Source organism: Micropterus dolomieu, linkage group LG23, assembly GCF_021292245.1.
Source record: "Micropterus dolomieu isolate WLL.071019.BEF.003 ecotype Adirondacks linkage group LG23, ASM2129224v1, whole genome shotgun sequence".
Classification (NCBI taxonomy): domain Eukaryota; kingdom Metazoa; phylum Chordata; class Actinopteri; order Centrarchiformes; family Centrarchidae; genus Micropterus; species Micropterus dolomieu.
The window spans coordinates 26976955-27004692 of NC_060172.1; the positions used below are offsets into that span (position 1 = coordinate 26976955).

Consider the following 27738-nt stretch of genomic DNA (forward strand, 5'->3'; position numbering starts at 1 on the left):
TATAATCAAAATAAACCATATTTAGAAAATTTCACCATGAAGGGGAATTCCCTAACAAAGTGGATTTATTTAACAAATTTAAAGCATGTTTTAAACACTTTTAAATGTAATTTTAATGGCCCACTGACTATTTGAAAACTATAAGCCTGTCTAAAACTGGCACATTTACAGTGATGTTATGTTTACAGTGGTGTTGATAGATGTTCACCAGTGTTAACTGTGGAAGTCAAATAAAAGTCAGAGCGGTGAGATAGACTGAGGCACAGGTCAGCATGTTTGCATACTGATGAGTTAGCTCATATGGAGTTAAGATGGTCTGAGGTCTGATGCAGTAACACAGATGCTACGGTATAGCACTGCACTATTAGCAAATTCTGCTTTGGCTTTGTAAATCATAGAAAGCATCCATTCAAACACTGTTTGTTGTGGATCTAAACTCATGTAGTCCTACAGAGTAAGGTACCATCACTGAAAAGACAATGAGGATATGTTTTTTTTAAATGAACACCAAACAAAATCAGAAATAGTGCTTTTAAAGGCACGATTTATCACCAACAAAAAAAATTCATATCACAGGAATGGAAAAAGCTATGTCTCTCACAGGCTAAAAACTCAATATCAGCTAATATTTTCTGATATTACAGATCAGTAAAATGTGTAAAAACATACCAACATTTTCAATTATGTTTTAGAAATGAGTTCAATATTCTAGAAACTAATGGTGACTTTCAGTGTATAATTTAAAGTTTTATTGTAGATACACCTCAGCTTTACTTGGTCAAAAAATAACAGAGTGATTTAGCCTGAGTAAAGTCAGTATCCGTTTCAAAACAGGGTCTTATTACATTTTTAAAGGAAACTATTTAATGCCTGTCTCTCATTTCAAATGTTTGCATTACTTGAGGGTTTATTTAATCCTGAGTACTTGGACTGATGAAGAAGAAGTATTTATTTGGCCATCGAAAAAGTTTAAAATATTGTCAAAATAATAACATTTCTTTTGTTTCTCTATGTTTTTCCTCCATTCTTTAGTATACCTCATCTCTAACGTATGATGGCGTCCTTGTGATGGCCGAGGCCTTCCGCACCCTTCGCCGTCAGAAAATTGACATTAGTCGCCGTGGTAACGCTGGTGACTGCCTGGCCAATCCGGCTGCTCCCTGGAACCAAGGAATAGATATGGAGCGGGCACTCAAACAGGTTGGCACAAGTTTCATGTGGTATAGTACAGATTGGCAAACGCTTTGACAGATGTTCACAAGATGTACACTCAACACAGCAGTCAGTAAATCAGCTGGCATGAGAAAGAAGAAAATGTCTCAGAAATCCATGCTGACATTTATGTATTTTACAATGTTGTTGAGACTTTGATGAAGTACCCACTAGTCCACACACACTTACTGTAACACACAAACCTGTACTGTTATACTTGTGGGAGACAATGTAATGACTTCCATTCACTTCTCAGATACTTACCCTAACATTACCAATAAGCACTCCAACCCATACCCTAATCTTAAACTTCTCATTATTCTAACCTTAACTCTAAAACCAAGTCTGAACTCTAAAACACTTGTCAGTCGTGTGGGAACAGATTTTTTGTTATCTGACAAATTATTTTGTATTATAATGGGGCTGTGTGCGATATGACGATATCTATCGTTTGACGATGGAAAAACGTCTATCATTTACAATTATGCTCTATCGTTTATATGGTTATGTCGCAAATTCCACACTTTACCGTAATATTTTGAGGGAACGGCGCTATGCACTGCAGTGAAGTTAGCTTTACGTTGGTATTCCACATCTATCCAATGTCCAAAATGTCCAAAGTGAAACTACTATCCAACTTGAAACTAACTTCACCGCGATCCGTTCTTCCAATTGCATTAAATATAATGGACGAGCCCACACAACACTATCCAGAAGTGCCAGCCATCGTGTGTGTCAATCAGGTAACGTTAAATGACTTACCCACGGACATACAGCTTACTTTACAGTTTGCCAAGGCATGCTGTTGTTGTGATGTTAGGCTGCAGGCGATGTGAGTATCGCTGTCTGAAGCTGGTGTATTGCTCTGGGACCGTCTCCTTCTCTCATGTTAGATTTAGCAGCAAGTAGCGTCAGTTTGCTAATCCACAAGCTACCTAACATTAGTTACATTACTTGCTGTGTCGTTGTTCACTCTGTCATGGTATTTGTCATGGTATTGGATTTATCCAGAATCGCTTAAGTTACCCTAACGTTACCTTTATGCAGAGAAATATCCCGAGTTACAGTTAGAAATTACAATAAATGTTCTATATCAGGATATGTATCGTTATTGGGATGTCCCAAGGTATTACCTATATTGGGATATGAATTTTTTGCCATATGGCACAGCCCTATTATATAAACTATCATATTCAGTTCTGAAAATGGCTGTGATACAACACTTAATTAAACCTATAATAATTTTTCATAAATTCATGTTTTTTGATGCTATTTATTTATATATGTTTATTTATATTATAAATCTTGAAACTGTGCCACTGAGTGCCTAACAGTCAAACCTCTACACATGTCAGACCACTATTTCATTAAGTTCACGGTATGCCTACAGGAACAGCCCATTGTTCCAGCACCGTTTGTCTCACACTGCCACAACCTCCACAACCTGTCTCCCACTCACTTTGCCTCAGTGGTAGCTTCCGCTCTTCCTTCCCTCAACACATTTTCCTCACTTGAGGTCAATGATGCCGCACAATCTCTGTGCTCTACACTAAGCTCATGCCTTGTGTCCTCTATCCACCAAGCCTGCTCGCCCGAACCAGTCCCACCCGTAGCTAACTGATACCATCCGTGGGCTCCGTATTGATCTCAGAGCCGCTGAAATAAAATGCGAAAAACCAAAGACCCTGCCGACCTTAAGGGCTACCAATTGCTCCTATCCTCCTTCTCAACAAGCATCAGTGTGGCCAAAACAGCGTTCTATAATAACAGAATTAGCAGTGCCACTGACTCAAGGAAATTATTTTCCACTTTCAAAGCGCTACTAAATCCTCCTCCACCTCCACCACCCACAAACTTGTCTGCTGATACCTTTGCTGCCTTCTTCACAGGCAAACTAGCCAATTCTCTAAAACACTCAAACTCAACCATTGTAGCAGTCCTACTACATCTTTTTCTCTGCCCTCCCAGGTCAATGGTTCTTCACTCGACTCGTTTACTCCTCTCAGGGAGAACGATCAGAACTCCTGACCCATAGCCGTCCCACTACATGCCCACTGGACCCGATTCCTACGAATATACTCCAAGCCATATCTCCTACCATGGCCCCCGCAATCACTCATGTAAAACTGCAAACTTCCCAACCACTTTCAAAAGGGCTCGATCACACCCTCACTTGGCCCTCACTTGACCCAACTCAAATTGAGAACTATTGCCCAGTTTTATTTCTACCATTTTTATCCAAAACTATCGAACGGGCAGTATTCAGGTCTCAGAATTCCCCACACGGAATGACCTCCTAGATCCATATCAGTCTGGTTTTAAGAGTGCCCACTCTACTGAAACGGCTCTTTTGTCTGTAACAGAAGCCCTAAGGTCAGTTAAAGCTGCGGCCCAATCCTTGGGTCTTATCCTGCTTGACCTATCAACCACAGGATCCTGCTAGCCGCTATCTCAGCAATGGGCATCTCAAGTAAAGCACTCCTGTGGTTCGAATCCTTCCTCTTGGGGCGTTCCTACAATGTTTTGTGGCAAGGACAATTATCCTCCTCCCACTGCCTCTCCACAGGGGTGCCCCAAGGCTCAGTGCTTGGGCCCCTTCTCTTCTCAATTTACACCACCTCACTGGGGTCGATCATTCTCTATCACGGCTTCTCTTACCACTGCTACGCAGACAATATGCAACTCTACCTATAATTCCCACCAGATGACCCCACCGTCTCGGCGCGGATCACGGACTGTCTCTCGGACATATCTGCATGGATGAAGGCTTACCACCTTCAACTAAACCTCTCTAAGACTGAACACTTAGAGAGCCAAGCAATCTATCCACCATAACATCAAGCTACAAACTGACTCCTGTACCATCACTCCAACCAGGGTGGTGAGAAACTTTGATGACCAGCTGTCCTTTTCAGACCATGTTGCTGCTGTCTGTTGGTCATGCCGCTTTGCTCTATACAACATCAGAAAAATCAGGCTCTACCTCACTCAGTACGCCACCCAGCTTCTGGTACAGGCCATGATTATCTCTCGCCTCGACTATTGCAATGCCCTCCTAGCAGGTCTTCCAGCTTGTGCGGTGAAACCCTTACAAATGGTTCAGAACGCAGCAGCACGTCTGGTTGTTGATCAGGCCAAAAGGTCTCATGTCACTCCATTACTCAGTGACCTCCACTGGCTCCCCGTGGCCTCCAGAATCAGATTTAAGTCACTAATGCTTGCATACAGAGTGACTACTGGGTCTGCACCCATCTACCTAAACTCAATAATACAAACTGGCTCTGCCATCCCTTCAAAGCAAATCCTAGTCCCGGCTGTTCTCATCTGTGACACCATGATGGTGGAACGAGCTACCACACGTCATCAGAGCAGGGGCGTCCCTCTCTAACTTCAAGAAGCTCTTGAAAACTCATCGCTTCCGAGAACACTTCCTCTTATAACACCTCTAACTCTTAACCTCTAACATGCACTTCCTGTGCTCTTCTTCTTCTATCCCCTTACAATTATCTTGTATTGATTGCACTTTTTTTGTTAACTCTTACTTCCTTCCCTAGGTATTCACCCCATTGATGTGATATGAACTATGAGCTCTTACTAGTATTTATTGCTGCTCTTATTAGTATGTATTGTCAGTTATAGATCTGTATTCGATGCTCTGTTGATGCTTGTATGTTTTTCATCAAATGTAAGTCGCTTTGGATAAAAGCATCTGCGAAATGAGTAAATGTAAATAACAGATTCCAGTCCTTACTACTACTGTTGCCATAAATCCAGGTGCGCATTCAGGGCCTGACTGGGAACATTCAGTTTGATCACTACGGTCGAAGGGTCAACTACACCATGGACGTGTTTGAACTAAAGAGCAACGGACCACGCAAGGTAGGCTCTCCTCATGGCTCAGAAACAACACTTTGAATGTGTGAGTTGAGCCACATCAAAAATGTAGGATAGTCAACTTGTTCAATTCAGTTTTTGTGATGCATTTTTTAGACTGTGGTGCTGAAAAGCCAAGACAGAAAAATCCTTGCATGTAAAAAAACAAAAGTTTTTCATAATTTAGTAAAAGTGTGACTCTTCAGCAGGAAAGTTACCTTTAATCAATTATTATTACCATTGCAGTTATAAATATCTTTGGATAACTGCAATTGAACAACCGCAGCGTATGTTTTAATAGTTTTTTGGAGTGTGAGTTTGAGAGCAGCGCCCAGACTACCTAGGGCTACATAAAACTCTGTTGTGACATAAATAAGAAAAGTTTGAGCATAATCCCTCTTCATGATAGCAAAACGTTGTGGGATAAGGCTCGGACTGAAAGTGCTCATAATTTCTCTTTACTGGAAAATAAAGCATACATGTAGCACCAATTATAAAGAAATAGCACCATGTTCCAGCTTTTCAAGTGTTCCTTCGACAGCAATGCGTGTTTATTGAAAGTTCTTGGCTCACACTCAATATCTCTCAATATCTATCTACAGTTCCAATGGGAAATCTGCTGGAGTCAGCTCATTCTGTTGAAGCTAACTTTCCATTCCTTTCTCTTCATCTCACATAGGTTATATATCGTTCTTTCATCTATTCATGTGTGTTTTTGTCTAGCTTGATTTTAGTGTAAGCCATAAAAATTTTATTTTTGCATGAATTGCAAATAAAAAGTCTTATTGCTAAAATGTGTTTAATTTTTTTTTTATGACTCTCTCAGATTGGCTACTGGAACGACATAGACAAACTTGTGTTGGTCCAGAATGAAAATGCTCTGTCCAATGACAGCTCAGCGATGGAGAACCGGACAGTTGTTGTGACAACCATCATGGTAATGTACCCTTAGACTTCTTTCATTTCTGCATAGTTTGGACGCTGAGATTTGAGTGACGCTGTTCTTCGACACTGACAAGAAGTCTTTCCAATTCCAAAATCTAATTTCAGCAAACCTTGCTCTCACCTGATTTTCAGGCTCACATCTGCCTCATGTAGAGACTTGAAGTTTAGTGAGGTGCGAATTGGTGAAAACGACACATCAGGTGATTACTAGCAGCACTGTACAGGTCATAGACAGAGTTTAGGGTTGAACCATGGACAAGAGGCAGGAGTTTACTTAAATGGCCTTATTGGATGCACACAGTGTCAGAAAGCAAGGGGAGGAAGTGCAACAGGGGTGCTGTGTGGCAGAGTTGTGTTAATATCAAAGCAAAATCAGGGTCTGGATGAGCTGTAGTGAGCACTCAGAGCACAGCCAAAAGGCAGTGGCACTTGTCCAGCTGGAAGATTACACTAATGTCTCATTAGTAGGCAAATCTAAAACTGACCTCAGATCCCCATTTGGAAGTGACCTCAGTCCAGTCTCTTCTAATGGCTTTCACATAGACACAGGTCTGCAGCCCAGTATAATTACTCCACTTTCTTCTACAAACACGGATAAAGGAGGGCTAATCGGTGTATTTGTGCACATCCTCTGCTTACATTTGATTTCACTTCACCCATCTGCAGCCTTTTTTATGGTGGCCATCCCCTTCCTGTAAATGCAATCAGTCTAATTCAATTGAGCATGCAAAATGATGCAAGTGAAAGCAAGTCAGAAGACTAATTTCAGCCCAGAGATAAAACAAGCCACAGATGCTTGAGCTTTGGCTATTCAGCATTTTTTTCAAACCACATTGCTTCATCCAGCAAACTCCTAAGTATGACCAAAATATCTGCAGTTATACATATAGTAATTTAGTTCTCATACCTAGAAGTGGACTAGTGTTCAAAGATGTTGATTTGATAATAAAGGTCTACAGTGCCTCCAGTGGCCGGACATGGTAGTTACCAGTCAGGTCTGCAGAAAGGAAAATGACCAAACATGCTGCAGGAAAGAGTTCAGAAAAATGAATTCAGTTGGACTAAAGGTCCCCAGTGACGGCCCTGCCTCCAGACATGCTGGCAATGTATTAAACCTCAACACAGTGTGTGGTGTGGTGCCTTCAGCCAGGCCCATGTAAGAAAATACAAACACATCAACACAATCTTATAAATTAAAGGGCAAGTTGTTTTTCTATGACAAAATACTATTTTGAATATGTGTATATTATGTTAATTCTGTTTGAATACATCACACTCTGTTGCTGTTTGTATGGCTGTTTTGCTTGTGTTGTTTCTAATTACATTCATTTTGTGTGATTGTAAAAGAGATGAATGTGGAAAAGTTTGGCATTACTGCATATATCTTTTCGATTATTGTTTCTTCCCTATTTCTTCCCACCCGTGTCTTTCTGTCATCTGACTTTACGCCACAATCTTCTCTCTCTGTTATGGTGTCTTGCTGTCTTTCTTTAACTCCACTCACCTCTTCAACCCCCTTCACCCCTCGTTTTTACCTCCATGCCTCCCTCACCTGTATATTTCTCTGTGGATGGTGACCTCAGCAGGCCTTGGCTAATGTTAGCTCAGCCACCTCCTCCTCTTTGCAGCCTCTGATGATGAGGAAGCCTCTGCTGCGACACTGATCCCGGGTCTGCAGACAGAGCAACAGACTGAAACACAGACCCAAACCCTTGGGAAAGACAGAGGACAGACAGACTGAGTTTGTCTATAGCTCTGTACAAAGACTCACTGTGCTCTGTTTTTGTTTTGTTGTGATGGCTTTTTTTATTTATATTTGTTTGAAAAGGTGATTTTTTGTTGTTGTTATTGAAATTATTTCTTTGTTTATAAGTGGTTTGTCCCGCATTAACAAAACAGCAATGACAAAGAGGGACCAAACAGATGAAAAGGAGATTAAGGGCCTCCATGTTTTGACCCTGTATAGCACTGGGACGCCTTGCTCAATGTGCTCCTTTCTCCGTCTCATGACAAAAGCCACAGTTGGACGAGAGCTCTGCAAGGGTTTTTGTGGCCACTGTCAAGATCTGACATTTGGCTGCGCAAAATCACCGGACCATCAGACAGCCCTGTTAATTCAGATTCTTTTCACTCTTTTTGAGGACACCACAGTCACCACCACCTTCTCTGTTATACTGCAGAGCACCTGCAGGAGCAATTACCTCAACAAAATACATAATTTTTACTGTTTCCACATTATTTCTGTGTTTTATTTTATTTTAAGAGAAAGTGTGGGAGGAGAGTGGTACATGGACAGGTCTTCATGCCCTGCATTTTGCAGCCCTCACCTTTTTGATACCCCTCTTCCCCCATCTTCCCCCATCTTCAGCTTTCTGCTCCGTCACTCTGTAAATCTACTCAGTCATGCTTACTTGGTCAACTTTCCTCTTCTTTATGTCAGCTCCTCTGAGAGCTCAACACCTGAAAGGTATTCAACACTAGTGGAGCTTGTCCAAAGCACAAAAGATCCCCACATATTACACTGATATGGCGCCATTATAAATGTTTTAACTTGTCTATAATGTAGACAAGTTAAATGTCCAATAGCACGATAATACAGCTTTAAGTCACTATACTCTAACATGACAATGAAACTGGTGTTATCACCATCCACTGACTGAGAAGAGATTTATGCAGCTTATACACATACGAACCTAACCTAACAACCACCCTGAAAGTCATGCACAATTGCAGCATGTTAGCTCTCATACTATAAAAAATACACTTATACACACACTAACATACACAGACACACACACATTTACACAAACACAACCTGTTTGAGCAAAGTGCATTGATGGGGATTGATTGTTAAACCTGTTGGAATTTGCGTTTAGTAATGTGCACTTGCTGTACTTGTTTACGTACCACATGAGGACATGACAATCTCTTATTTGTGCTTTTGCGTTGGCCTAAGTTAACAGCAGCATACAAAATGCTCCTTTAGCCATTTGTGCGTTTAACTGTAATGTAATATTACATTATAAAACATTTTATGATTTAAAATCAATTCAATTCACCTGTAAATGTATTTCTTTATGATGGATGGATTATCAAAAGCATAGCAGGCACAGGTGCAGCACACAGAGCACTAAAAAAAACTGTCCAGTCCACAAAACATTCTCCCACAGTGTGCTTATAAATGAAAGATCAATGTTCCCACAAGACTCTTCATCGGGATACACGACTTTGATACATAGAGCTGAAGATGGGAAGTTGATATTAAGGAGCTACATTATTTATGTGATCGTATAAAGTAGGCCAAATAACATAAACAGAAGACAAAATATGCAAGGCTTCAAAAAATGTTTGAGTTGGAAAAATATACATCTTGTTTCACCAAAATAGTCACTTACAAAAGTATTGTGGATGCTGTTTGACCGGCTGATGGACTGGAAGGAGTGGATAGTGACTTGAATCATTGGCTAGACTGACAACAATGTCTCCGGCTGGTTGCTTACCAGGTGGAACGACTTACTTAGCAGCTGATTGACTTGTGACTGTCTTTGTGGCTGGCTGACAAAGACAGCTGACTTACAGAGAACAGCTGTTTACCTGGCAGGTTGACTCTGTCTGACCAACCGGCATAGTGACTATAGCAAACTGGGTACTGGCTGACTGACGGCTGAACTGCCTTGCTCCCTTTATGGCAGAATAGCTGTGGGATAATCATGCTGACTCACTGGCCAAATATGTGACTGGGTAGATGATTATGTAGTGTAATTGCAGTAATTAATGAATGAATTAACTGATTGACCAACTGAATGACTGAAACAGGCCGTGACTAACCGAATGCCTGGCTTGCCTCTCCAGTCTGAATAAATGTGCTTGGTTAACTCGTTATGTCACAGTCTGGCATTTTAAATGCTATACGGAGAGTGTCTGTTTGGCAGCCTGGATGAGTGACTGGACAGTTAGGTGACTGTCCAGTCGGATGGCTGTTTCCACTGGCTGGCTAACTGGCTTACATAGCAAGTCCTGTATGCCTTTTTGGCTCCAGTGTGAAGTGTTTCATGTCTTATCAGCCCCAACCATTTGCTTCTACAAAGCTGTTCCCCCTCTTTCCATTTTCCCTCTTTATGTCTGTCTTTTTATCCCATCCCGTCTTTTGCTTTCTGCCTCTTTTCCTCCTCATTTTTCACTTTGTCATATTCTCTCTTTCCATTTTTTCTCCCTCACATTTTCCCTTTTTCTGTTCCTATCTATCTTTCATTCTCCCTGTAGCTATCACTGTTTGTATTCTGATCTGCTCTTTCATCTTTTTTCTGTAGTTTCTTGTAGGCAACACGCTCCACATCCCCCTCTCCATCCGCATTTCCTCCTATTTCTCTTTACCGTGCCCCCTTCCCTTTTTTCCTTTCAACCTCCCGATCTTCTTATTTCCTCCCTTTTTCTCTCTCCGTTTCACCTCCCATTTCTTGCCATGCCCTTACTCAAGACGCCACATGCAACACCCAAACATGATGCTTTCTTCCCAGCAGTAAATACATGCACTAACATCCAGCACACAGCATTCGCATTACTACCTGCACACCGAGACAAATGTGTCTGGGGCAAACTGATAACAAACCTTAAGGAGGCTTTAAAGTAAAACGCTGTTGGCAGAGCTTCCACTAGTATGGGTGTATCGGTGTGCCTGTTTATGTTTAGTTGCCGTCATAATACTAAATTAACTCAACAAAGTAACCTTGACTTTTTAACAAATCTGAGGGCAATTTGATGACGGAGGCAACAGAGATGCTGCAATCTCTTTGTTAAAACAAATTAAGTAAATGATTTCCCTCAAGAGTCAATGATTTGAGATGAAAAGTGAAGCAATACAACCTTCATTTTTCAAGGGAGGTTCACTAATAATGTAATAGTAATAATAGTTTGATCTCTCGATGTGGGACACCTTTTAATGCTTTAGACCCACTGAGATAAGAAGAATCAGAATCAGAATCAGAAGAATTCACCAAGAAGCATATTTTACATTTCAGCACGCTGTGTACAAATTATAGTGCAAAATAAATACGCTAAGAGGAATAGTTTGTCTTTGGGAACTACGCTTACTCGCTTCCTTGCCAAGAGTTCAATAAGGAGATCGAAACCATACTCATCTGTGTGCATTCAATATGTTGCTGAAACCAGCAGCCGGTTAGCTAAAGTTAGCATAAAGTTTGAAAACAGTTAGCTTTGCTTCAGTGTTCTTTTCATCTTGCTTAAGAAAAACCTGAGCTGAATATTCCCAGCATTGTCATTGTCAGGTCCACTTTATTTTTGTAGAGAATTTTTGCTTTATCTTTGCCCGTGTTTTCAGATTGAGTTGTTTTCATGCACCAAACATACGAGCAGCTTAGTGTCATTCACCTTCAAATAATCTCTGCCACAAAATAATTCCTCAAACACATGTTTGACGGAAACTGTAACGTCACGTTTCTGTTAATACCATTTGGTGTATCTCTGGGAAGTATCACAACAAGGTAGAAACCAAACAAAATCATAGAGGGTATGTTATGTGCAGCAAGGTGATTGTGAAACTGTAATTTAGGTGTAAACAGTATAGGTTACTTTGAACTTTGAATCACTCTGGTATTGTCCTTTACTGTACACCATGGTTTTCAGCTCACATCTCTTCTGTTCTTTATCTCTGGCTATCCATGGCTTTGTCGATGTACTAGAGGGAATTTACTCGAAAATGTTTTTGTGTTCATTAACATTATGATTCATGTTGAGTCAGTGGAATGAGCGCCCGGGGACTTGCTAATGTCCCTGATAATGACATTTTGGGAGAAATGTTTTGTATGTTCTGACATTGTAGACAATGTGGAAAATGTTTGTATTTGATGATAATGTTTTTAGAAGAAATGTATTTTGTTTGAACAAATCTTATATTGATGACTGAATAATGGTTCAGTACGTCAGAAATGTAACAGTTCAATGTTTGTTGTTTATTTTAAAATATGTATTTGTTTCTCAACCTTTTATATGTAAGTGTTAGATTATTCTTATTATAATATATTTGTTTATGCACAAAGGAATGGGCATGCACATCCAAAATAACATTTGTGACAACTGCTGGAATTGTGGCTTAATACTTAACAGTGCATTTTAAAACTTACAAGTCATTTAACTTGAAGAAACTGAGTTACTAGGTAGATAATTGGATTAAGAAAGAGGAGGAGTCTATAGCCATGCTAGGGGCTTTGTGAGGCTGTAATTTGGCACAGCAGTGCTTTGAGCTAAATGCTCATATTAGCATGCTAACATGCTCAAAATGATAATGATAGCATGTTGATGTTTAGGAGGTATTTACCATGTTCACCATATTAGTTAAGAGTGTTTGCATGCTAACATTTGGTAATTAGCACTAAACACAGGACAGCTGAGGCTGAATGTCATTAGTTTTGAAAGTAACCAAAGTACTGGACAAATACTTAATAACCATAATAATTTGTTAAATATCCCTGTCAGTCAAACGCAAGAACTAGGGGTGACCCCGAATAATCAAAGTTGCAATGCTTCGATAGAAGCAGTCTGATTCGATTGCAAACCTTCGCCGAGGTGTTATGAAATGAGGATCATGCCACTTTGGCTGTATGGGGGTGCTCAATGTCTGATTTTACATAGAACTACCGGTTTTCTCCCAATAAGTAAATATTATGATATAAATATCAACATATAATGCTGTAAATAAACATGTGAAAAGAACAAAGCTTTAAATAAATATTTTAAAGTGGGTGAATAAATCCAGAAGTGTGTGTGTGTGTGTGTGTGTGTGTGTGTGAGAGAGAGAGAGAGAGTCTGTGTGGTTGAAGTGGAAGAGAGACATAGCACCATTTCCGGCGATGTTGAGTTGTGTGTGCACCTCGCAGGCAAATCTCAGCAGGCATGCACAACTCCATAGAGACTGGTGAATGGCAGGCGAGCAGAGCTGTGAGTAAAAGGTCAGCAATAAGCCTCAGTTTAGCTGTATGTACAGTGTAAGTTACAGTAACATACAGACAATTCTACGGTCAGTCGACTATAGTCAAGACATGATAATTCTGATTCCATCCATCCATCGTCGTCAATTCTGATTCGACTATGAAAGTCGACACCCCTCGCAAGTACACAAAGGAATGTTTTTTTTTAAAGCTCTTTGTTTACTGAAGAGAAAGAGGATAGAGGATTCATAAGTCCAGCTTCACTTTGTATGATTTGTTTGTATAGTCCAGTTTGCATTGTAAGATCTTTTTTTAAATCCCTCTGCCTACCTGCTTCTGATCTAGACTTGCTCTCAGTGTAATTCAGTTCCCTGGATTGAAGATGGTTTCTGTAATTCTCTCCAAATCTGTGTCAGTATGATTTCATTTCTCATTTGACCCTTTTAAAAGAGTCTAAAATCCTCTTTGATTAAACTGTACTTGTTTGTGATGTGAATCAATTGTCTAAATGAAGAATTCAATCCAAAATATGTTATCATTTTTTATTGTGTTTTATGAGCTTCATAAACCGTTTTATAGCTTGGGAGTGTTGGATATTATACAAGCTTGTCTGATAATTAGATGAGATTAGTCTTTGATTAAAAATGGTTTGATAGAATTTTAATAGGCTTGGTTTCAGTTGGATTACAGGGTGATGAGCCTCAGGCATTATACCATAACTCACTTCTCCTGGTGGATACGGTGTCACTCAGTCTGTGTCTGTTTCTTTTCTCTGAGAATACCCTGGGTATCTATTGGTGTGGTAATGCGTGTGCATGCTTCTCTGTGACCATGCTTGTGTCTGTGTGTTATCAATACACCCACCATCTCTGTAGACAACTAAATTAAACTCTCTGTTTGCTTTCATCTTTGTTAACTGCATGCACAGAAATAATTCTCCCTCTTACAACACATTACCAAAGCAGCAGTCTTCCTCTTTTTCATCTCTCCTGCTGTATTTCCCCCTTATTTCTCTCCTCTCAGCATTAGTGTTCTACTGAGTCAGGTATAGGTCCCAGTGGAGGCATGTAGAGTCTGACGAAGACACAAAACAAGGCACTAGAAGTCAAAAGAAATAAAACATCTAACTTAGAAATGGCCTTTCAAAAACAGTTCTAATATTTTTCCTTTTATAAACAACTGTGTGCAACTGTTTCTATCAAATTTCGGGGCCTGCTGTGATTTCATGACAACATAGATTGTCTGCAACATATTTATCTCCTATAATTAAAAAAAAAAATTATGGTGTCCAGTTTAATTTGTCAAAGCAGAATTGAAATGTGTCTGTAGCATGGCGTTGGTGTATTTCATAGAACTGTATGTTTCTTTTGAAAATGTATGTACCTACATTTTTTCGCCAGGAATAATTGTCTTTATCTTCATTTTCTTTGTACAGTATGTGTTTCCCTGTGCCACAATGTTTATAACCAATCTGCTGACTGCTGCTTTCCCTTCTCCTTAATAACCATGCCGTCATGTTCCTCCAAACAGTTGTGTCTTTCTCCCCTTTTGCTGGCTTTGTAGGAGGGTCCCTATGTGATGCTGAAGAAGAACTGGGAACTTTATGAAGGCAACGACCAGTTTGAGGGATACTGTGTGGACTTGGCCTCGGAAATCGCCAAGCACATTGGAATCAAATACAAGATCTCCATCGTGCCAGATGGGAAATATGGAGCCAGAGATCCGGAGACGAAGATATGGAACGGCATGGTTGGAGAGCTTGTGTATGGGGTGAGTTTGGAGTTTGCAACGATTGATGGTATCGTCAGTTAACGTTTACGATGAATTGTTTCACTGTATAGTGTATCTAATGCTACTGGGGTGAATGTCCATTTCAATCTCTCAGATCCGAAGATGATGTCTTTAAATGGTGTGTTTGTTCAATCTGATTGAATTCAACTTCAGTTTATTTATAGTTCTTTGGCACACTTTAAGATAAGCTACAAACATTAGAAACATAACTATGAGATCTTGTATGTATGAGTAGACAGACAGACATACAAGAAAGTTAATACGGGACTGAGTATAAGAAATAAACATTGACAGAATTGAGGTGACTAGTTGTCAAAATATGTATCAGTTGAAAGTGTACCCAGCCAGTGAAAGCAGGAGGGGGCATAGCAGTGAGAAAACAAATGATGTTTAAACTTTAAAATCAAATAAGCGATTATGTGATCACCAAAATAGTTTTCAATACAATTTCTGTCATTTGATTAATCAAGTCATTAATTCAGCATCGACACATATCGACAGACTTTGTCTTCAGAATTGCTGAACTCACTGTATTTTAAGAGGTTGTGTTACAGCCACATTTGAATTGTTGTTAAATCTGTACTTTTTTCAATAATCCATACACAATAAAACATGTCAAGTGTTCAAATTCTTCAGAATGACACTGTACTATACACACAGGATAGGAGAATATAACAACTTACAAAACAGTAGTAATGCATTCCAGTACAACAACATCACAAATTAAAGCCACAGAGAAATTGTGTTGAACATTGTAATATTCATAGATATCACATATACAGTACTGCAGGGCTATTACATTGCATTATATGTACTCCTGCAATTGTGACCCCACCACGGGTCATCATGCAATCACCAAAGCTGAGAAATGCTCAAAATAACTCTTCCAGAGTACATAAACTTGTCTCAAGCTCTGCATCTCCTTAGTTACCAATTCAGTTTCCTGCAGAGATGCTGTTTCTCCAAGGGTTCACTTATTTCTTAAGAATTTGGCAAGCTGGCTAATTACAGTATGCCATTCACGACCATGCACGGTCTGAGATTTCACATTCACTGTCTCAACGCAAACTTTATCAGCATGCAGAAGACAATGTCATTCGTCACTATGCGGAAGAGTGAAAGTGGAGACGTTGCTGCTGAACAGCGACCGAATTAATTAGCCTCCAGAATCCGTATAGTGGAAGGTGACACGGCAGAACCGCTGCATTGACTAATCAGGTTTGATTTGTCACCCGCAGTCCTTTCTGATGACTCTTCTGCCACGTAGAGAAATATGTTCATAAGATTTCAGCACTTTGTCCTCTGCTTTGCTCTGGTTTATAGCTCTGTGTCCCGCACTCACTGTTTATTTTTGTGACTTTCTTCTCCTTTTCTTTCATGATGTGTACTTATGTCTGCTTTCTGTCTCCAATTTATTTCATCTTTTTCTTTTTTGAAGTTTTTCATATCCCTCTGCCCTCCCTGTTTTCTTTTCTATCACGTCTGACTTCCTTGTCTTTCTTTTGCTATTTATTCTCCTTGCATTGTAGCATCCCTCACTCCTTGTAGCGAAGGAACCCTTGTTATTTGATATGCTGTTATTGTAGCCTCTCTTTCAGATCAAGACTGCAGACTTGTTTAGACACACGTCGCTACTCAGAGACAGATACTCAGTGTGCTGAATGAATTATGTCTTTGACTACAGATTTTGCGTGTGTGTGTTTGTGTGTGTGTGTGTGAGACCTTGCAGACTAATTTATATTCTGGCAGTGTGACTTTCATGCCTACGTATGAATTACTTCTCTGTCATTCTACTGGTTTCCCCTTTACCTCCTGTGTCTCTTTCAACCTATCTCTCTCTCCTGCTATACCACTTGCCTTTTTTTGCCTCCCTTATTTCCTTCACTCCCTTCCTTATGTTGCTCCTGCTTCAAACTCCGCTGATCCTTACTGTGTGTGTCTACTTTGCCTGCACCTTGTGTTTCAAATTATATTTCTCAATCCTTCAGCTTTGTCCTCAGATGTTCCCCTTCTACAGATAAAGGAGTTCACAGACAGTTACCATCACTCGCCTTTTTTATATAAATTTACTGCAAATGAAATGCAGTAACGTATGAATAACCTAAATTAAACACATACTTTTCACCCCACTGCCTCTTTGCAGAAAGCAGAAATTGCTGTGGCCCCGCTGACCATCACTCTGGTGAGAGAAGAAGTGATTGACTTCTCGAAGCCCTTCATGTCTCTGGGAATCTCCATCATGATCAAGAAGCCCCAGAAGTCTAAACCAGGTGTTTTCTCTTTCCTGGACCCACTGGCCTACGAGATCTGGATGTGCATAGTGTTCGCTTACATTGGAGTCAGTGTTGTGCTGTTTTTGGTGAGTGATGCACTTGAGTTAAATTGCAGGACTGTAACAGTTTGAAGAGTTTTAAAAGGCTTGGAGATGAAAGAATAGATGTCTTATTTGTTGCTCACACAGGCTAAAAATGTTGTGGGCTACAGCACATAGTGCCCTATCAGACCTTCTAGATCCTTATAGGACACATTTCCTGCTGATCAGAAGTCAGTTTGGTCAATTTTAATAATATAGATAGAGGAGATGAGACTTCTTTTCATTGCAGTTTTTACTGCTGGATGCCCTTTTCTGATGATGTAATAGCTTTGAGTAATCAGTTACAAAGTAAAAAAAAAAATCAAGTATATCGATCTTGCCTTTACCCCCTCACAGTAATGTTTTTTTGTTTTTTTTTACAATGTTGAAGAAAGCTTCTGGAAATCATTAGATACTTAAAAGACATCTCTGTATGCAAGATATGCAAATACTTAATGTGGGCGATATTTAAGACATTCACATAGTCAAGATCATGTCGGGCATAACTCCTATGACACCAGAGTGTCTGCTTATTCAAGGAAACATTTTTCTCTTCCACAACGGTCACATTATATTTACCCTCTATGGTTTTGTCTGTGCTATTTAGCTGTTCATTTACTTCAGCCTGTACTAGAATAAGGCTGTTCTTTCTTTCCTTTACAGACCTCTAAACTCTTATTTTTTCCTTCACTGTCTCAGGTGAGTCGCTTTAGCCCTTACGAGTGGCATGCAGAGGAACCAGAGGAAGGCACAGCAGAACTGGGCCCCACTGACCAACCTCCCAACGAGTTTGGCATCTTCAACTCCCTCTGGTTCTCTCTGGGAGCCTTCATGCAACAGGGCTGTGACATCTCACCACGGTGAGGGAGGGAAATGGTGTGTGTGGGAGACAAGCAGAGTGTATTTGTATACACATGTGCGTCAGACTGAGCGAGTAAGAGACAGTATTTGAGTCTGAATATGGGATGTGTTCGTACGAGTGTGCGTCTGGGCTGGGGATAGCGTGTGTGTCTGTCTAACTGCCTGTAATGTTAGAGTGCTTTAGTATTAGGCTGTGGTGATTCAGACTGTTGACAATGTGAATCACCTCCCTTAGCACTTTTCTGGCTTTAACTGAATTGGACTGCTTCTCCAAGACAGTGTGTTGTGAGAAGCTTAAGATGTGCCAGAAATACACACTCACACAGAGACACAAACATGCACAAAAACACAAATGTGAGAAGGAAACACCTGCACATAGTCCAGCGGTCATGTCCATATGCGTGAGCTATGGTGGGAGATTTAGCAGTTTGCTAGATGGGTATGAATTTTTAATGTACCACTGAAGAGGCAGAGTCCAGCTGTATTTTTAGAATATTTATATGAATATGGCATTTTATTATTGATAACATGAGAATGCAGTTAAGTGAAATATTCATGGCCATCATCCTCAAGCCCTTTAGGAAGCAAATCTAAGGAGAGAAGGAGTAGCAGATAGAAAAGAGTGATGAGCTGAAAGAAGGAAACGGTGTGAGCGGTGTAAGCGGTGTGAGCGAAATGTGTGTATGTGCTTGAGAGAATTGAAAAGAACGGGTAATATGTGAGTGGACGCATCTCATTTTGTCATAGATGTGTAGACGAAGTGGTCAGTGGTCTGTATGGAGCTGTAGGACAAACACGATTTGTTACAAATTCAGATTCCCTTTTAATACGCACAGCCAAAACATTTTTGATTCTGTTTCCCTAACATGATAGTGTGCACAGTTCTTGTTTGTCTTGACTTTGGTGACACTGTTGGTGAGAAGTCATTGCTGTGATGTTTTACCCTCGGTGTAGGGGCTGCTCCAACATGTTAAATAAACATAAATATACTCAGTGTAGACAGGAGCTTTCTGTGTTCTGTGTTGAACTTTCTATTTGTTCCAAACAAACTATTGTTATTGCTCTCATAAATATTAAACGGTTATTTTCAAAAATATATCACTGGCTGTGCAGGAGAATATTTTTCCTAGGAAATAGCATTTATCTTGTAGGTGTTCCAAATAAATGTTCAGTGTTATAGTATTAAAAAATGAAATGATTGTTAATTTCCTCAACCTCAGAATTCCCTTTTCAATATTTACATTAATTCATGTCCTTTTGGGATGTACCCAAATAACCAATACGTTATTTGGGAAAGCACAAGAAATGCGATAGAAACAGAATTTTCTTCTACCCGAAGTTGCTTGTTATTAATTAGGTGGAAAAGCCAGCTCAGGAATGTGATAAGTTCTGTAAGAATGGGACTAAAGAAAGGTGTTAAATCAGCAGCTGCCTCAGAGAAGAGAAGAGAAGCTGCTGGTGTGTGGGATCATCTGTCTGTCTGTCAGTGTGTCTGAAGCTGGGTTTCTTAGCATTATTTGTACCTTGGCATAGGGAATGTGAAGTTGATGTCATGCTGTGTTGAATTTTCGGTAAATGAAATCTTCATTATGTTAACTCCTCCATGTTGTGTGGTCCTTTCGGATTTTGTTTGGTTTAATAATTGGGCCAAAAAGAGGAGCGACATCTTACCTTTGCTCAAGCAGTTTGCCAGCTTGTGAATGAGCAGATCTTCCGGCCAGCCTGCAAAACCGCTTCTAGCGATTTATATCTTTCAAACTCACGCAAAGTGTACGCGCTCTGTCCAAAAACGAGGTAATTGACAGTGTGAGGGTATGTGAGTGAAGGCAGTGCTGGGTCTGTAAACCAGTCTTGCTAAGTCATATGGATCTGCGTTGTTTATGGTTGTTAGTTTGTCCAAATAATGTTTCTGTCACAAAATCAAACCTAGTCAAGAATGCAGAGCATGGGAATAATAAATGTACTAAAACACACAGAAAAGGACATGAACTAGAATACCATGGAAAAATACGAACATTAACCCCAAAAACCATAACACAAAACACTTTCTGTTTTTTCTGACCATTTCACTTTGACTGTGGAGCGTCTTTCAGTGTAAAATGTTTGACTTTGAGAAAGGTGGACTTGTTATGTTGGGACATTGGTTAAGCAGACTGGTTATAATGGGACAGACTGAGATGATTGGTTATAATGTAAAATGAGAATGGTCATGCAAAGAAGTTGAAGCAGTAGCAAATTTTTGAGGACTTTGTGGTGCACAAGACTCACAGAATGACATTCAGACAGGTGAGTACAACCACTGCGTTGCCTAGCATTGTGTGTGCTCTACGCAGTATACTAAAACAAGAAATTCCCTGTGCACAGCAACAACAGTGAGGTGCTGGTAGGTCGCATTATTAAGCAATGAAAAATCACACGGTGAATGTGAAGAAGCCACAGGCGTAACACAATGTTCACAGTAAATTTTTGATTTTTCATAACTTTTTGTCATATTTGCTAAAACTCTTACTATATCCTGACAGTAGTATATGAGACAGATAATCTGTGAAAAAAATTTGATTCCTCTGGCAGTCTCTAACGCAGTGTCAATCACTGCTCGTGCACACGCTTTGCAGCCCCCTCCTCACGCATGCTCTCACTCAGTCAAGCTCAATATTGGCTGTACAGTATATGTATGTTTTGCAAACACAATGTCTGAGAAACAACCACCAGCAATAAAAAAGTCACTTTTGCCAACAACAGTGCATAGTACAAAACGTGTGGCAACAAGTCCTGTCTCCACACGGAGACTCATCATGACGCTCGTATTGACGAGTGGTGAAGAGGAATGATGACAAACAGTGGGGAATAAGTTTTGAAGGGGGGCAGTTGTATACTATTCTGTCATCCTACTGTTGTCGCATCTGCCTCTGAAGCCTGGGGCGCTCTACCCTGGGCAGCGAAGCATTGCTGGGAAATTAGGATTATTTCCTCTAACTAAAGGAAATCTTTCTTGTTCAGTGTCCCCCAGTTAAATGTTGGGCAGAGGGAGTGTAGTTAGCTCGCTTGGTTGAGAACCTGCCCCATGTACAAGGCAGAGACCTTACTGCAGCGGCTTGGCTTCGAGTCCAGCCTGTGGCCCTTTGCTGCGTGTTGCCTTCTGTCTCTCTCCCTGTTTCCTACTGCTATCGATTTTCCTGCATCTCAAAAATAGAGGCAAAAATGCCCCAAAATATATCTTTAAATGTTGGTTGGTGGTATGGATCAGATATTTCATAAAACTTTTTTTAAGAGAGAGATGAAAAGTACAATATCTATATCAAATCAATTTGACACTTTGAAGTCAAGACAATTGGATTGGCTATGAATATGAGGTAAAAAAAATACATTGCCCAATTTAACTTGATTTCCTGTATAAACCACGCACACGTCTGGTCTTCTATCCGAAAAAAAACAAATGACATTCACAGATTTGACTCTTTTACGGCAGGAATCCATGGACTAATCACGCCCATTATAGTCAATGCTCGTCAGTCCACTAGACGCGGCCGCACCGCTACGCAGAGAATAGGTAGCAGGTCTATTTTTGACGCAAGTGACGCGGCTTGCGTTAAAAATTAGCAAAGAGCAGAATAAAACACCAAGTGGAGACTCCCAATCGTAAAACAACTATAAACACGGTTAAAACAGACACAAAAAGAAATAATTTAACCAAGTAGCCTACTTAATCATAGTAGAAGCACAAAATGCAAACACTGATTACCAAATCAACAAAATCTCAACATGTCAGCAAAATCAGACAGGCAAAACAATCTCTGATTCTGAAATGCTCCTTGTGGGAAATGCAGCCTCAAGTTGACGAAACAAAACGGGGTCACATAGAGCTGTGAAGAAGGTAGTAATAGCACAAAAAAGACAAATTAATAACAAGTCAATAACGTGGAACAGGCTGCACGCTCCGCTGCTGAAACACTTCTAAGACACTTCCAGTGGACTTTGACGCCGGATTATGGACGCATCAAAACCATGGCGCAGCCATAACGCGCCATAGCTGGAGTCAGTGGATTCCCGGTGTAAGTCTCTTTTACACTGCATACTCAGGTTCCAAAAACATGTTCTGCTACTATTATCTGCTATGCTGCTCTCGTGCTGTCTCCTCTCCATTGTTTCCTCTCCTGTCCAACAGCAATAAACACATGAATCATCAAATAATTAAATTTAATGTTACATTAACTACAGTAGACATCTAGTTAATATAATGTTAAAATGTGTTTTTAACAAATTGTATTGTTAAACTGTATTTTGGGATGGGTATCATTAGGATTTTCAGAATACTACTACAGTATTACTACTACTAATAAGTAAGGCTATAATTGTTTCATGAATACTGTTTAAAAACAGTGTAAAACAGCTATAGCCATTTCTCCCTATAGAAAAAATTTAATAGATTTTCGAAATCTGAGCCCTCCTTACTTTTAGTCCCTGAACAGCATTGTAGTGCGTTCCCACCTATTTCCACCACTGCCTCTAATGTCCAGGCTCTAAAACTAGCTATCACTGACATACAAATAATCTTTAAACCTAGTAACTTTCAAACATTTCTAATGCATTGCTGTTAGAATTTCACTTTGGGAAAACAACAAAAGTTCTACATTGGCTGCCCAAACTTCACTTTCTTCCTCCTCCTCCTCTTTTGCTCTTTTGCCCTTCTCTTTCGCTCTTTCATCTATCTCTTTCACGCTCTCTCTTTTCCTCCCTCCCCCGCTCCCTGAGACACCTGTCGTCTCCCACTCCTCCCCTCTTTACTGTGACTGACAGGCCAATTCTAGCCCCAGCACACAAAATGGAAAACACTCACACCAGCTGCACACACACACACACACACACACACACACATTGGATGTGCACATGAATGCACAGACACTTCACATACTGACATTGCTTACACACGTGCAGAAAAAAACACCAAGGGTGTAGATTCACAACAATCCAACACGCAAAAGTAGACCTCTCCATCACTTGCAGGACTTATTAAAGATGTGTGTGCGTAATCTACAGCTGTCATAGCGATAATGTAATACTTAACATGAAGCCAGTGTTCGTCATATAAATCACCCGGCTCAGTCACCTCCAATACAGCACGGCTCCTCTATAGACTAGGATTAGTTCTAAATGCCAGATTATATTTGTAGAAAGAGAAAACTGTCACATATATACTTTTTCTTCTGCTTCATTTCATTTTATTTGCTGGACTTCTCATACAAGAGAGGAGGTTTCAATGCAAACTAAAGTCTTTCTCTTAAAGGCAGCCCAGCACAGTGTTCATTTATCATGTAAATTCAACACGATGTCTAATGTATCACAATGTCACTCTCATGAGACAAACCATATTGCAAAGACTGGTACTACAGCTGGATTTAGTGGTGTGGCTTTGCTCCCATGCTTCAGATTTGGATCGGGGTATGCCCGAAGAACAGAGCTTTGGAGATGCAAATCTCCTAATAGTAATATTGACAGTACTGGGACATACTAGCCAATATAAGGTGAATTAGTGTTTGTAATGAGGAGGAGGAGGCTGAAAGTACTAGAAGAATAGCACATGACAATGGTGGTAGCACAAAGGAAAACGTAACACTGGCACACTGACTCTAAACATCACATTTATTTTAACATTTAACCTATTTTAACAGACAACATTGTGATCCCAATGCTATTTAAATGAATTGGTGATATGGAGTATTCATTCTATTAACAATGTAAAAATAATGTGAAAGGCATTGCTCGTGATAATGACCCTACAGAGAATCAACACCTGCTCTCCTCAGCTTTACAGAGGTTTACATCAAGTTTCAGCTCATTGTTTAGCTGTCCGGCCTGCAACTTTAGTGTTTTGGTTTACTCTCACCGCTCTCATAGCATTGTTATCGAATGCCTCAGGCATTTTTAGCAAAACTCTTTAATTAATCCTAATGTTGCTCCATGTCTGCTGGATGTGTAAATAATGTATGCTGATAATATGTCAATACTGTGCTCGCATCTTCTCTGCTTCCCCAGGTGACCAATAAAAATTGTTATTGCATGTTTAACAACACAGTCCTTGATGCTGGGAGCAGGCATCAAGCAGCAGCATGCGGTAAATGGTTCAGTATGCCTCAGTTCCTTCAAGTTGTCATCCAACCACATCTAAAGCCAAAAGTGTTTGGCTACACTCCAGATTGAAAAGCCTGCTGTCGTAATGACAGGACCCAAGGAATCGTATAAATGGGCAGAACACAGCACAATTTCAGTTATAGCTAGATTGAGTTTAAAAAGTTGTCGGATGCAGCCCTTCCCAATTCCGATGAAAGGTGTGGGGCACTAACAGACACTGTTAGACAATCTAATAAGCACTTTGTCTGAAGCATACATAGGCTCTAAGACAATGCAGTATACATTAGTGCTACAGTGTGTATGTGAATTACCTATTTACTAGTTACTGTCCTAGTTATGAGAAGTAATGTGCATGATAGATAACCAGCCAGATCAACTGACATGATTAAAGCTTTCTGTCTGAACAACAACACTTGTCAGTGCTTCTCAATGGTTCTGACGTACACATAAACAAAACAAAAAAGGAGTGAAGCTTCGCTGCAGTCGAGTCACGCTGCTACTCTCACATATTACACACTTCACTCTCTGCAACACATACTCAGCACACTCGTCTATTTAATCTGTCATGCTCCGCTCACACTTTTGTTCCGCCTAAGCAGCTACTGCTACACCGCTCACTTTGAGCATCACTGCGTCTTACTCGTGCTGCTTATGTACAGCATTGAATCAGCCTCACCTCCACCCCAGCATTCACCTGCAACTACTAATTGTTGTGAGTCACTCTCTAATCTCTCTTCGTGTGGGCTTAAGTGTATGCTGCAGGGAGGGATGAGGCTTGACTGACGTGCTTAGACATCAAACATTCACTATGCCTTGTATTCACGCAATTACACAATGTATGATTATGCCAGAAGTGGTAGAAAAATAGAAAAAGTTAGGTTAACTTGTTCATTAGAAATTAAATAATTCTGCAGACCAGGCTTCTGCCATAAAACAGTGTGATAGATGAGTCTTCACTGTGACACTGTGCTCTGCAGAAACACTAGCTCATGTCAGAAATGGAGACGTGTCATGCATATCATCATGTCATACATTTCTATCACTGTCAGTACATTTCCTTTAATCTCCCGTCCCCTTGTTCACCTTTGCAGGTGGGCAAAGTCATAATGCTAACTTCAGTCACAACTGACATCAGAAAGGTGCTATAGCTACTAAAAAGTCAAATATATCACATCACAAGATGCATGCCTGCTGCCCATGCAACCCCTTCAAGCTTCCTTCCAACTCAAATATATAACTTTAACATATTATTTCACTTTTATTACGGATATAGCATCACATTTTCACTCTCTCAATTTACTCTGTATTAGCTGCATAGCAATGTCTACAAACAAAACGCTGAGTTAATTACTCATAAATACATGACAGAATAGGAGAGCGTTTCTTGCTCGGACAGATCACATCCACAGGGTCTCAATTACACAGCACAACAATCTTCCGTGTGGTATATTGATTTAGGCTCACAAGGCAAGTGTAATTCGTTTCTGTATACATCAATGATCAAATAATTCCTTAAAAGTACTATACAAAACTGCGTGCATTCCCCTTATGACTACAGTCTTTGCCCTAAAGTCAAGAGAAAAAATTATAATCTTGTGTTGGCTACGTGATGGACGTCATCAAATTCCAACTCTGTCAGAGGCAGCAGTGTTTTCATTCACATAATCATTAGTTTTTCCATCGTCCATACGTCTGCCCTGAACATGGGATGCTCATTCATGCTGTGGTTGCATCCATTTTATCCATCCTGCCACTTGTGTTGTCTCCGCCTTGTCAGCAGTCATCAAGAGAATTAAGTTACAGCTTGAAATAAAGGGAAGGAGGCAACAACTACAGGAAGAGATTTACTTAAAGACTGGTTGAATGGCTATATACTATTTACAGTATATTTTTGTTATTCTTTCTAAACTAAAGGGCTTCTCTGTCTTCTTCTCTATACAATGTACAACCTTTATGAGCCTCTGTCAGCCAACTGATCCACACTGGCTTTTTGACTTGTGTGTGTGTGTGTGTGTGAGAGAGAGATAGAGAGAGAGAGAGAGAGAAACTGTGTGTATTGTATATTGAGCTGCCATAGTAGGTCCATTGGTATTCTGTGTGGGTCCCTCTCTTCCTGCTGCAGTCATCTCTGCAGTCTGGGAGACACAGTATAACACACACTCCTATTCAACTCTCTGTCTCTCTCTCTCTTTCCTGTTCCTGCCGCTTTGCGGTCTAATCATTACCTTAGTTCATTTACATTTTCATATCTAGACATTACAGCACACGTGTGTGGTGGTCTGCGTGCTCATGGCAGACAACACTTCACTTTGTTTCTCTTTTGCAAAATACGCCGACTGGTGTTGCCTTCACCTTTCCGATCAAGCAGAAGGCGATGGCTGGCAGCAGGCACAAACACATTCACACACACTCACACGCTTTGTCAGAGTGACCTTGAGATGGCATTTGCACCACACACCTGTCATCTTTCAGCCATGGCGTTTTGGGTTTGTAATGCCCGTGATTGGCCTGGTCACTGCACTGCACTGGTTAACGGTGGCAACAAAGTGATGGACAGTTAGGTAGACTGGAATTTGTTAAATGAAAAGTGGAAATGAATAAATGGCATCAAAATGAGAGGGTGTACATCAGGAAAGAACAATTACAGGACAGAGGTAAACTGATCACCAGTGACCATCTCAGAGGGATTGAGTCTGTCTCTGTCAATAAACATCTGAAATTACAGCTCTCCTCTTTTGTGTATGTGTGTGTCTTTGTGAGTGTTATGTGCAACTGCGTGTTGAATAGTTAATGATAGCCACAGATCCAGCTAATGGTTTGACTAACTAACTACAGTGGAGCACGCTTACTGATTAATTAATGATTAGTCTCAAGGTCACTTATTAGAACCCAGTCGCACTGACCATGTTTATGAATTTCACCAGTAAAAGTTTTTGTAAATCTTGTTAATAATCCTCTCTCTCTCTGGGTGTTTCTGCTTCACTTTTATGATCCCTGTTATTAGTTTATTTTATTATGCTTTTCATTTTCTGCCTGCTGCACCTAATCTTTAATCTATTAATCAGATTTTCTTTCATGTGTGTCTGTTTGCCTTCACTCCCTTTATTCCGCCTCCATCTAGAATCTTTCTGCCTGTTTTAATCAATCAGTCAACTCACTTTATTTCACATCCTCTAGTCCATGTAGGAGAAAGATAAGACATAAAAGACAAGAAGAAGAAAGGATGTTTGCCTGTATTTCTATCTGCATTTTTTACTGTCTTCCTGTCCCTTGCCATGTACTAATCAAACATTCATGCTTCACTTTCCCAAAACAACAGACACACTAGTAACTGTCAGACTCAACATTTTTTAACACGTCTGTCACCATCAATTGATTATACAAGTCTTGTTTGCTCCACAATCGGAGAGCAGCTAAAATCACCACATTTCCCCTGTTGGCACCTCTTAACAAACAAGGATATTATATTTTTAACAAGCTCACAATTTGCATAATCAAATGAAACACATGTCACGTATGATGTCTGGAGTGTCCAAAGTAGTTTTAAAAGTTGATTTTGCAATATTTCTTGGAACAACAGCAAAAAAAAACACTTGTTGGAAGTCTGTTGTGTATAGTTTTTTTCTTTTT

At 40.1% G+C, this 27738-nt stretch overlaps 1 protein-coding gene across 1 annotated transcript in view; it reads left to right on the forward strand.

Annotated features, from left to right (window-relative positions):
• LOC123963777 (glutamate receptor 4-like) overlaps positions 1–27738 on the forward strand; it is a 61795-nt gene that overhangs the window by 7834 nt on the left and 26223 nt on the right. The window contains exons 2-7 of the mRNA XM_046040820.1: positions 1033–1200; positions 4987–5091; positions 5912–6022; positions 14538–14744; positions 16909–17124; positions 17818–17978. Coding sequence (XP_045896776.1) covers positions 1033–1200; positions 4987–5091; positions 5912–6022; positions 14538–14744; positions 16909–17124; positions 17818–17978 — 968 coding nt within the window. The remainder of the gene's footprint in view (positions 1–1032; positions 1201–4986; positions 5092–5911; positions 6023–14537; positions 14745–16908; positions 17125–17817; positions 17979–27738) is intronic.